General features: G+C 31.3%; 1 protein-coding gene across 8 annotated transcripts in view; it reads left to right on the forward strand.

Annotated features, from left to right (window-relative positions):
- Positions 1–13,437, forward strand: part of cac (cacophony) — an 86,254-nt gene that overhangs the window by 52,789 nt on the left and 20,028 nt on the right. For 2 of the 8 annotated variants that reach the window (XM_064699171.1, XM_064699172.1), the window contains exons 21-25: positions 4,235–4,417; positions 7,502–7,596; positions 10,834–11,115; positions 12,641–12,843; positions 12,919–13,127. In XM_064699171.1, the coding sequence (XP_064555241.1) occupies positions 4,235–4,417; positions 7,502–7,596; positions 10,834–11,115; positions 12,641–12,843; positions 12,919–13,127 (972 nt within the window). Of the gene's footprint in view, positions 1–4,234; positions 4,418–5,291; positions 5,384–7,501; positions 7,597–7,814; positions 7,858–10,833; positions 11,116–12,497; positions 12,547–12,640; positions 12,844–12,918; positions 13,128–13,437 lie in introns of those variants that run through there. The other 6 variants (XM_064699178.1, XM_064699177.1, XM_064699175.1 and 3 more) reach the window with 6 other exon arrangements.

Consider the following 13,437-nt stretch of genomic DNA (forward strand, 5'->3'; position numbering starts at 1 on the left):
GTATTATCAGCAGGGCTCCTGTTTTCACTTTTGTCTCGTCCGATTTCGGTTTTACAACGTAGGGTTAGGTGCTCCTATATTCGCAATCCACAAGCTCAAAAGTTTTCAAAACGGAAATTTATTTCTCCCCTGAACTCATTGAAAATGCGTAAAAAGGATACAATAGTCTTATTCAATATATATGTAACAGACAGAGAAGGCATTTTCTGTAAAGTATAAATAAACGCAACGATCACCGAACCAATAAGAGCCAAACAATAATCGATTTTGATATCACGTTATCACATATCGATGAAAAAGTTTGCGAAAACAGAAGCACCTAAAAAGGAATTCATGAAATCGTAATTATTATTATTAGTTCAGTTTTCTTCATAAATGTGGAGTCATGCATCTGCTGTTATATTCGCGTGAATTTTACCCATTTTTTGCGCATGTATTTTATTAATTGCTCAATCAAATTGTATTTAGAATTTGACCAGAAAAATGTACATATACTTAGAAACTTACAAAATAAAAACTTTTGAGCCCGATTAAAAGCACTGAAACATTTGATTTAACAGTCAAACAATTCCAAGCTATAATTTAAATAGAGATTTATAAAACAAATGACTGTCGGCCCACAAAAACAATTTATTCGTTTCTTGAATACAGAATAATTAATTTCTTATTTGTGTAAGTGGAATTATTAAGCTGACCAGTGGTGAATGTAAGTAATACATAGTGGTCGGCAAGTCAATATCAGAACCACCAAAAGAACTCAAGGTACTAAAAAGGATTTCAGTTAAGCACTCAAAGTTTCCAAAAATAAACTTATGTATACTCTTTAATTGTATATACCTATTAACTTTTCCGCATGATGTAAATTCTATATGGATTTCTTGAGTGCCATGTTTATAGCACAGGGCAATACTTTGGCCTATTCAATTTAACCTACTTAGGAGCCTCGACTATTCTGTTTTTACTATCCCTTTTCACTACAGGTCTTTAACAACGTACAGCATCTTTAGATACTGAAGTAGATTTTTCCCTGTCATATTCTTAAGATATCTTAGAGACTTTCAATTCCATACATTCCTCAACAAGCCTTTCAATATTGTTTGTGTATATTGCATTGCTGTTCTCATATGCTAATCGCAATCTAATCAGATAACAAACGCCGAAATCGAGTTGGTTTGTATCCCTCATAATATTTTTAGTAGTATAATATTTGATAATAACACAAACGCTTTTTAAAGTTGTTTAGATTATTAAGATGCATGCCGCGAACTAAAACTTCTCTCTGAATGTACAATGTACTTTATTAAAAAATATACAGTACTGTTAGGCTTACGCTGTATAACTGCTTTGTTCATATGATCCGTGTTTGAAATTTGTATATTTTTTGACGTTCTCTTCAGGTTAGTAAGGTATGAACCCAAAGTAATAACATCCTTCGGTACCATCAAAAATTCTTAAGAGTTATGTTATTTTGCTATTGTCATTAGATTGCAGGTAACTTTATGCAAACCGATAAATTGATAGTACTTTATGCTCATAGTAACGTATGTACAAGCAAGGTGTAATACAAAATATAAATAACCACCACCATACTCATACATAGTAGTACACATAAGTGGCTTTTAAAATTCAATTTATAGAGCAGTTCAAATGCAGCGTGATGAAAGATTCAGTAAAATATGTGCATTTCAATTTAAATATAATTCTGATCACATATTTTCATTAATTTATATTTGCATATTGCAAAGTAAATTATTACTACTAATTTTAAACTCTACTTTATAAATTTCTTTGTTTTTCTAAAAAAAAAAAAAACGTAATCGACTACCTATAACGCCGCCAACGTCGTATGAAATCCGCAATTCGATTTAAAAACAACCAATACGCACTCGTTATTGCGAATAAATACTATAATTAAATAATATAAAAAAAATAAATTAACAATTATATCAACAAAAATAATATTTCCAACGCTCAACTGCACTGCTACAATCACACATTTCATTATCGTTGAAAACTTTGCAATTCATCCTTTGGCTGCTGTCGATTCGAACTCAATGCAACTTAATACAACTGCTGTTTTAAATCCATGCAATTAACTTGCTGATTGGTATTTCCAAAAACCAACAACATTTTTGGCAAAACTTCGGTGACAATCCGGTATATGAGTTGTGTGTTCATTAATTTCAAAAAACCGAATCCAATATTTCAATTAAACATGGTTTCTGATTATTCTACAGGATGTAAGTAAACAAACCAAAACAAGAACAGTTTTATGTTTATTTTATTAATTATAAAACTACAACAACAAACCACAAATAATTTTTTTTTAGCAATTTAGCTAAACGTTTACCATATATCCTTTTCTATATTCACATCGCATCGTTGATGTTTTCTTCCGTAGTAGATTCAATTGTCTTGATTTTCAAAAATACATATTTACATATATGTATTTAGCTACTCATTAAATACTATACTAGTCCAAAGTACACCTCTCTTTTAATTTTTCGTAGTACTCTTACACCATTGCCATTGCCATGCCATTGTTGACATGGACTTGGCTCAAATTACAACTCCCAAATTGCTTTTCTTTACATAAAAACCTTATTGTTACTGCTTATATCCTATATCCTGCTAGTGGATCAAGTGAATCAAAACCAGTTTCCCATCCAATAGGTATACCAAATGGAATACTCTGCAATATACCCGCCTATGTATGAGATTTTTACAGATACAGATGGTCTCAGTGTGACATTTAGTATCTTAATGGTTCACAATAGCAATAGCAGTGCACACAGCGCATACATACATGCATACATACAAATGTACATACTTATTCAGAGATAATTGTACCTTATAACATATCTAACCATTATTTAATCTATTTACTTATATAGAGGCCACGTCGAGGCGGTATGCGTCTCCAAGTCAGTCGTTGCCAAGCACTTATTTACTGATGTGTGTGTGTCACAGTCACGGTCACGTTTGCAGTGACCGTTGCTGTGACTCCTACATTCGTACGTATGTGCAATGTACAAATACACATGATTTTTAAATATGCAACAGCTGATAAGTAAAATATGTTGGTCAAAGTTCTTGAATCGGTTACTAACCAATGAGTGCCAAATCACAATACATGCGACAACTTATATGTACATATTTTTTTGACTGACATACACTATTACATAACCAACCTACTTTTACACTCCAATAAAACAAAACAAACTTGTGTACACGTGTACAAATTAACAAACGGAAAATGTACATACTGATAAATATAAACAAATTATTTTTATGTACGTTGTACTTTGTGTATCGTTATGCTATTTTATCATTGCAAAATCTCGCCCAGATAGTTTAGAACAGTACAAAAAAAATTCAAATTCAATTTATTTTTTAGATTCTTAACTATAAAGACCCCTAGGCCCAATAATTGACACATTTTCAAACTGTTTTGTAATTAGTATCAGCATCTTAAAAATACAAATGCACATGTTACGCTGTATTGGTGTGGTAGCCAACACACACATATACACACCGACAAATAAACAAGCAGACTCCCATACAGTTAAACCTGAAACTAATATGATACGAAATTTCTCAATAGTTTTTGATTAAAAGTAACATACAAAGAGAAAAAATGTAATAATGTATAAACAATTAGTTTGAAATACTTTTTATTTAGCATTTTGTTAAAAATAATATGTATTTTATACTTGTTTTTCATTATTATTATCTCTATATATCTGAGTATATACTATGAAGATTTGATTGTAATTATGTTATATTTTATATATAGAAAAATAGGTAAATTAAATTCTTTTAATGATTCGAACTTTACTGACCAATCAAAATTGCAATTATTTAATGAATCGATCAATACTAACTAATCAAACTACAACTAACTTAATACAACTATGTAAATGTATGTACTTTTATTATGTGCTACTAGTACCACTACTTACTTACTACTGCTGCTACTGCACTACTACCTACTACTAATATTACTATTATACTACTACTACTACTACTATAACTGCTACTTAAAACTAACGAACTAAATGAAAAAAGCAAAAAAGCAGAGAAACAACCTGAGATCATATTCGAACTGAGCTGAAAGGCGTCAATTTCGAATATATCTGAATTCATTGGTAAAAACGATACACCATCACTCTAATCTACTCTCCTTATTTTCTGTTTTTCTCTTTTTCTCCCTTTGACCAATAATATTTTACAGTCGAACTCAATCAACGTTGGCTTCCTGCGTTTGTTTCGTGCGGCGCGTCTTATAAAATTACTTCGTCAAGGATATACAATACGCATTCTCCTGTGGACCTTTGTACAATCTTTTAAAGCACTTCCATATGTCTGTTTGCTTATTGCAATGCTATTTTTTATTTACGCCATTATTGGCATGCAGGTAAGTTTCCGTTTCGCGCTAAACTGAACCTTTGATTATCCCAGAAATGGGAAATAATGAATCGCAAATTTAGCATAAACATAACACATAACACAGTTGATTAATCATGGTCAAGTTTGGGATATAGCCAACATAAAACTTGGGATCGATTAGTAGCTATTTTAAACAATAGCCTTAAAATATACTTATAAAAGGATATACATATTCCTAGTTTGATTATAATTTTAAACACCATATATATATTTAGTTTTTAAGGCCAAAGCCCATGTCATTTTCACAACAATCTACTCATCATTACACTTAGCAGATAGACTAAATTATTATAATGATTTAAATTTAAACATTTCAATATTTCTTTGTATAGCTTACCTTTAACGAAGAAAACCGCAGATAGTGCAATATTTGTATTAATAGCAATAATAATTCTTTTTTGAATTAACGCGCAATAGGCCGTACCTCCGATATACCTACGTTAATATTAAAATGGGCAATACTTGGGTTCAATTATTCGCAAATTTATTAACTTTTAAGCTGTGATTTTATAGTGGTTAAAGTTTATTTTGGATAGGTTACTAAAATGTTTTTCAACCACTTGATGTAAACATTTATTAAGTTTAATGAAACCTTGACAAGGGTCCCTTCCAATTTTCATAAATGTATGTAAATATATACTAAGGCCTTCGATTGTATTGCTATTTCGCAACACGGAAACATAGCGGTCTATTTTATTTTTTAAAGTAAGTCAGTCGGTCTTAACAATAACATATGTATTAACAATTTGATGCGTGGCTTTTCGAACTATAGCGTAGAGAAATTTGAAATTAGCTTTAAAATATCTAACATAAACCAATTATAATATCTCACAAACTGAAAGGTTTTTGGCAACATTAAATATGATCCGGACACACAACTGAATCGTCACAATAACTTCCAATCGTTCTCTGGAGGAATCATGCTGCTCTTCCGGTAAACGAAGAATAAAGTTACTTAGTGTATCTTTAGTGTCTATAAACGATGGCACAAACAGACAAGCATACCTACATAATTACTTCATTCATATTAGAAAAATGTATGTAGTTTGCCTAAACTCAGAAATCCAAGTGTCCATACACGTGACGATTTGACATCAACGTGTGAGGACATCGTACGTACATATATATATATTAAACAGTCAATACCAGTTGCAAGTCACAAATGAGGAAGCACTATGATTAGTAATCTGCTGTCTTTTGTGACTTGGATAGTTTTGAAGCATCATTTAGTTATATTTTCACATAATATAATACATGTTACTCGTTTGATTCGTTCGTTAATTATATAGACAAATCAGAAATGTAGAAAGTACTAGAAAATGAAACTCCAAGAATAAATTGTATGCATTAGCTGTGACAGTTCAAAATGTGTTTCTATAAAACACCCAACTTTCCTTAAAACACTTAACCTAGTTTATCGTATGTATGAAACTGTTGCCATTGTAGTTACAGCTATCGTTACGACTTACTATTGTAAATGCGCGGTAGATACCTTATACACGTTAATTTTCGTATTGTTACAAAGTTTTGCTCACAAGCATTTGTTTGAAATTTAATCAATACAAATATATAATACACTTCAATAAAATCTTAAGTTGTAAAATAAAACAGTTGCTTACAACGCAGTTCGGGTTGCGTCAGCTTTCATAATTATAAATATTTAACTGGGCCATTAACGTTGCGTTAGAATTCGGCTTTACAACCAATACCTATACCTATACCTATACCTATACCTACACCTATACCTATACCTATACCTATACCTATACCTATACCTATACCTATACCTATACCTATACCTATACCTATACCTATACCTATACCTATACCTATACCTATACCTATACCTATACCTATACCTATACCTATACCTATACCTATACCTATACCTATACCTATACCTATACCTATACCTATACCTATACCTATACCTATACCTATACCTATACCTATACCTATACCTATACCTATACCTATACCTATACCTATACCTATACCTATACCTATACCTATACCTATACCTATACCTATACCTATACCTATACATATACCTATACCTATACCTATACCTATACCTATACCTATACCTATACCTATACCTATACATATACCTATACCTATACCTATACCTATACCTATACCTATACCTATACCTATACCTATACCTATACCTATACCTATACCTATACCTATACCTATACCTATACCTATACCTATACCTATACCTATACCTATACCTATACCTATACCAATACCTATACCTATACCTATACCTATACCTATACCTATACCTATACCTATACCTATACATATACCTATACCTATAGCTATACCTATACCTATACCTATACCTATACCTATACCTATACCTATACCTATACCTATACCTATACCTATACCTATACCAATACCTATACCTATACCTATACCTATACCTATACCTATACCTATACCTATACCTATACCTATACCTATACCTATACCTAACATATGTAAATCCATCCTCTTTTCTCGTTATATACATATTTCATTAGATATAGCAAGTCAGGCACTTAAATTTTCTTTTAATTATTTTCATACCCAAGTATTGACATATAAATATAATTGTGTACTCCACCCAAAAATACACAGACAAAAACATAAATACATATCACCTACATATTTGTTTTTTTCTGTAATAAGCAATATTAGGATCCTTAGTCCAGTTATTATTCAACTTATGTTTGCATTTGCTATAACCAGTACCCGTATCTAAAACTCTCTTTTCGTGTGTGAAATTTAATTACTAAACCTGAAAGTCTTGATCATAGGTGGCTACACGAATATTTCTTAGCTTCTGTGTTCAGTGGGTCATATATCTGAAAGTTCTACCTATATTAGAGCACTGTTTAAAAAGCAGCGCAGAGTTAATTACAAAAAAAAAATTATAAAAAAAATAGACAAAGGATATATAGGTGAAAAGGTGTTATGTGTTTAACTTTTTCGTTTATAGTTGCTATTAACAATATAAATTAATCATTATATTATTTACCGATATTTAAATCGTGCATAGGTATTCGGAAATATCAAACTAGGTACAGTGGAAAATTCCATTACTAGGCACAACAACTTCCAGTCATTTATACAAGGCGTCATGTTGCTCTTCAGGTATGTAAACTTAAACTCAATTGCGATTAATCGCATAGAGTTAATACAATTACAAATTGTTCGTTAAGCAAATTTTCGATTTTCAATAGTTAAGAATATACAAAAATACATATAAATATATATATATATGTATATATTTATGTATACCCATTTACATAGTTATATTTCCACATTATATACAAGCTACCTTAGCATTAAAATAATATAATATTTAATAGATTTCTGTCTCGTACTACACGAGTCTAATATCATCAAAAACTGGAGTTGAGGTGATGGCCAACACCACTGTATTATTTTATTATAATATTTCTAGTGAGATAATAAGAAGATTTAACTAGCATTAGATACAAACTATTATTTTAGGCGATTTTATTATAAAATATCTTAGACTCTTAGCAAAAATCATGGTTAGGTGATAATAATACTATAACCCAATATTAGACGATGCCATAAGTAAAATATGACAACAGCAGCAAAATGCAAAAGTCGATCGTTATAAGTACAATGGAACCTAGTAATAATATGCATTAAAATATTAAATGATTTTCTTATGACCTCACAACAAAACTTTTATGCAATTTAACAAGTGTGTTGGGCAGTGTATGTAGAAGTTTTTTATGCAGCAAATATATATTTATAATTCATATGAACCTTTTCTTTTTTGTTCTTTGTGTCTACTTTTTATATACAAAAATGGACATTTACTAGCAATTTCTGTCTGTCCGTCAAACTATGGATATTTTTTATTTTTATTCGATTATTTGGCCACGACTGTTAAACAGTGTATAAGTTGCGAAATTCGATATAGGCCTAATTTTTCGAGATAGAGCTAATTTCGCCACGCACAATTACAAATCGCAAAAGTAAATATTTCCCAAAGTCAATATTTAAATACACTTCTTAGGGTTACATTCTTATAGACACGAACACAAAAATAAAGACTCTTTTTGTTCTTAGCTTTTATCACACTGTAAACAGGGCAAAGCAAGGTCGGTTGCATCCATTTTTGTTCATTTCTTATTTTGGACTTCCCAAATAGTTTTAGCTCGTAAATGCCTTAGTATATAAAAATGATAAAAGATATGTCGTGTCCGTATCAGTTATACTATATAAAAGAGATTTCCGGTAAGTCGGATTTGAGGTAGCCTTACTCCATATCAAGTTACATAAATATTCATTAGCCTTTAACTGTGCATATCCGCTTAAATATGTTTATTGTTGTGAAAGGAGAAAAATAATTGCCTACTTCTACAAAAATTCAATTAATCTTCATACTGTACAATTTTGATCATTACAAATACAGAGTACTTATGCAAATACCAAATGTAGTAAATTGATTACCTCCAAACGATTTTTCCCTGTGTATATACATCATTGCTAGAATTTTTTCAGTTATAAATCTGATATATGTATGTAACTATTCCTATGTATGTATGTGTGCGTGCAATTTGATTTGGTTGCACTTTTATTGTTGCCGTTGAAGTTTCAGTTAGTGGTTGAGCTAAGTTATTTTTAGTTTTTAAAATTGTTTCTCACAGTAGTCATGCTCTATACTTGGTAAATGTACAGCAAGAAAGGACAACACCTATATAATATAAAAGTATACTTCAAGTTATATTAATAGATGCATATGTATGTATACATAGATATAGAGACTCATCTGGGCTTATACAATTTCCTATCCGAGCACTTGCGGATTTTAGCATTGTTGTTGTTCAAATTTTTGGCCACAAGCTCAAAGAAATATGTGTATGTAATCAATTTAAAATTATATTCTAGAAGTTGGACCAATTTTCGCAAATTTTTACGACTTTAACGCTTTTGTCGTTCACTTCGATAAAAAAAAACATCCGGAGCCTTTTTAAATACAAACATTCAATTCACTACGAACCTCTTTGTATTATAATTGTAGCTGTTGAACAAATTGTTTGAGCTTTTTATAATTGGTTTTTATATAAATAAACTCAAAAATAATGGTTTTCACATTTACCATTTCCGCACAATTGCATTAGGCATAATAGTTGGTCACGAGTTGAACGATTGGGGAAATTTCCAACATAATACTGAGACGGAGAAATCTCCTATATACTTATCCGACTTTTTGTCTGTCTGCCTGTTTCTATGTAGACTAGTCTTACAGTTTAAAAACTTCCTGAAGAAAAATAGTGCTCTTATATGCATAATTTTTTTGTTTTAAAGATAGCTTTACCAAACTTACCAAAAACGTGCCTGCACTTAGTGAATAACTAACAGACGGCCTCAATTGCTAAATAAGTCACTCTTTGAAACTTGTAAGCTACTGTAATCTTTTGACGCATTTTTTTGCCGAAAGATGGGTCTTTCATGCTAGAAACTAAATGGTTTCTGGCTAATATATATAACAATATATATATGTATATACATATATATATATATATATATATATATATTTGTTTACATTTGTTATAAAATATATATACATATATAAATATATATAAAAAAATTACCGGCCGAACCAAACGGCCTAAAAGGTTTTTCCAGGGCTAGTTAGGCTACCTTAAATTTGGGTACAGGGCATTTCGTAATCGAGCATGCATAGTGTTCTTACTAATTGGTAAATAAAGCTATAACCATAAAATTGTTAGATGTGACTAACTGACAAATAGTGTAAAACATGTTTGTTTTTCGTTTAATTGGCTTTAAGCTTAAAAGTTGCCTGTTATATTTTTATTTTTCTACTGGTGGGAAATAACTGGACGATTGGTGGCTTCATTTAAATACATAGAATATGAGTACAAATGTAATGCTCGACTAAGAGATACCCTTTAACCAATGGTAAAGTATCCCAGAATATATACTATATGCATACATTTATATATATAGTCGTATATATGACAGCATAAAAAAATAAAGAATATATAAATATATATGTATATGTATGTTGTTGGTATGTTGTATTTAGTCTGTATTTAAATATTTACTATGTAACTATGTAATCTTAAACCAATTGCGTATATACATATGTGTATGAATTCAGTAATTGTAAATACACATTTACAAACACTCACATTTATAACATAAGCTACGTACCGAGTTATTTTCTATATGCCATTATCATGCATACATAAGTAAATCAGCATTTACGTAGAAAGTTACTGACTAAATCCTGTTGTGCCACGATGAATTTTAATTGGTTAACATTTTTCGTGCCGTCCTTGTTTTAATTGGCGACCCTCATCCTTGATGACAACCTCAAAGATGTGCAACAGGCGAAGCGTGGCCCAACATAATGCTCGCATGCCTCAAAGGGAAGGCCTGTGACGATGATGCTGAGAAGGGTGCCGGAGAGTACTGTGGTTCGACGTTGGCCTACGCCTATTTCGTATCGTTTATATTCTTTTGTTCGTTTCTAATGTTAAATCTGTTCGTGGCCGTCATCATGGATAATTTCGATTATCTCACGAGGGACTCAAGTATACTGGGTGCTCATCACTTAGACGAATTTGTGCGCATATGGGCGGAATATGATCCAAATGCGACGTAATTATCACTTTAATATATACATCAATGTTCATATACTTAATTGTTCCTATTTCTTAATTTTTATAAATTATATCAGAACACTTCGTTACTTTATTTACCACATACACACATACACGAAAATATTAAATGATTATTATTTGATCGTATTTGTTTCATATAAATTCCGGTCAAAATAACAACTTAAAAGACTTTACATATGCAAAAGCTAAGATCAATAAGAGAAGCTGAGTGCACACATTAAAATATTCACATTTTCCCCTTACATTTAGTGGTATGATTAAACAATATTATTATAAAAATTATTTGAGTATATTTTTATACTCTGTTCAAATTGTAAATAGTATACTACATTAATTTTTGTGCTATCCGTCCGTATCTCCCTTTGAGCTTAATATTTTTAGACGAAGTATACTCTTATATACTCGCCAACCAGGTAACAAACTGTAAACAGAAATATTTCGTACTACAGTCCGACCCCATAAAGCTTATAAATTCTTGATTAGGACGACGAGGTGATTCGATCAAGTGATGCCGTCTATCCGTCCGTTAGTGTGAATCGATCTCGGACACTACAAAAGTTAAAGAATTGAAATTTGAATTATATTTTATTTTCTATATCATACGCAAACGGAACTTGTCTTTTTTTTCTCGGTATCATCTTATTTGACTTTGTTTTATTATAAAACGAAAATTATTAGAGCTAGATAGTACATTAAACTTTATGAGTAGCTTCCTCCGTTACCCCCAAATGGGCTTCAGTAATTAGACACATTCGGGTGGTAAATTTAAAGAGATGGGACAATAAGGCCATTGCCATTTGTGCCAAAGAGAAAGGGAAGGTTATCCGCATTATTAAGTGTACAGTAAACTGCGTTACATGTGTATAGAAGAAAGCTAGAATATCTGACCGGCATATTGACAGTATAAAGCGGAAACTCGAATGATTGTATAGATATCTCATAGTCGTGCAATCTCTGCAATCTCTTACCTGCAACATCACTTTTTGTCTCTAATAGCACTATGAACAGAGTACTGCGCAGTCAGTTTGTACCAAAAATGGGTTTCACCGTTTTTGTGTTCTTGTGGAAATTACACTATCGTGTAATTGATATAGGAACTTTATTAGTTTTCGCTTTCAAATAGTTTTTTTAAATTTTGTTCTGTCCTGTTTGCTTGTTTTAGTACCATGTTTACTATTCTTCTATGCCTCACAAGATATTTTATATTTATAAAGAGCCAATTAAACCTATAAACTTATAAACTTGCTAATAAATAAACTAAAAAACTTGTGAATCTGGTTAAATATTTATAAAAGATCTCACAAAATTCTGATGTTTTTGTCTGTTTTTGCATTTTCAAATGCATTAAATCTTTAAAAGGTGGCCCATAAGATCTTGTGATTGGTGTATTTAGCTTCGGTGATATCGAATATAATATTTTGGTTTGCCCCCTGACAATATTAATGCCCCATCATGGAAACTAATATGTTTTTCCTGATTCTGCTGTTGGATGTCCAAAATAGTGGTAGAATACATTATACCGAAATGTATGACATGCTGAAAAATATGGATCCTCCTTTGGGATTTGGTAATAAATGTCCGAACCGCCTTGCCTACAAGAAACTTATACGTATGAATATGCCATTGGACGATGAATTAAGAGTCCAATTCACCACAACGTTGTTTGCTCTGATTCGAGAGAATCTTAGCATTAAAATGCGCGCACGTAAGTTCAAATTAGTTTGTCAACAAAAAATATTAATGCATTGTTCGTTTTTGTTTTTTGTGTATCCTCATCTAGCGGAGGAAATGGATCAGGCGGACATAGAGCTCAGGGAAACCATCACGAACATTTGGCCATTGCAGGCCAAGAAAATGTTATATCTTTTGGTTCCTCCCATTGATCAATTGAACAAAGGAAAACTGTCAGTTGGTAAAATCTATGCAGGTTTTCTCATATTGGAATCCTGGAGAAATACAAGATTCGGACAGATTGATTCAGGCATGCCGGTAAGTCTTCAAAAATCCTACGTTAACAAGAATGTGTCGTAAAACTCATACTTCAGCTATTTAGCATGTTAATAAGGGCAATAGCCAATTATGATAATTCCTATTTGGAAAAAATGGTTCGAAAAGGTAGCCTTATACTTTCAATGCCATATCAATACCAACTCTGGACATACTTTTGCTCCCAGGGGTTATAAGTCAGTCCATTTCACTTGTTTATACATACTTATATTTTAGATATAAAAAGCTATTAAGTGCAAAATGTAAAAAGTTAAATATCTAAATGCTAGAACTGATCTGTTCATGATATAAG

Source organism: Drosophila montana, unplaced genomic scaffold (assembly GCF_035044405.1).
Source record: "Drosophila montana isolate Dmon_TW-CO22-7 unplaced genomic scaffold, ASM3504440v1 contig_855_1, whole genome shotgun sequence".
Lineage (NCBI taxonomy): Eukaryota > Metazoa > Arthropoda > Insecta > Diptera > Drosophilidae > Drosophila > Drosophila montana.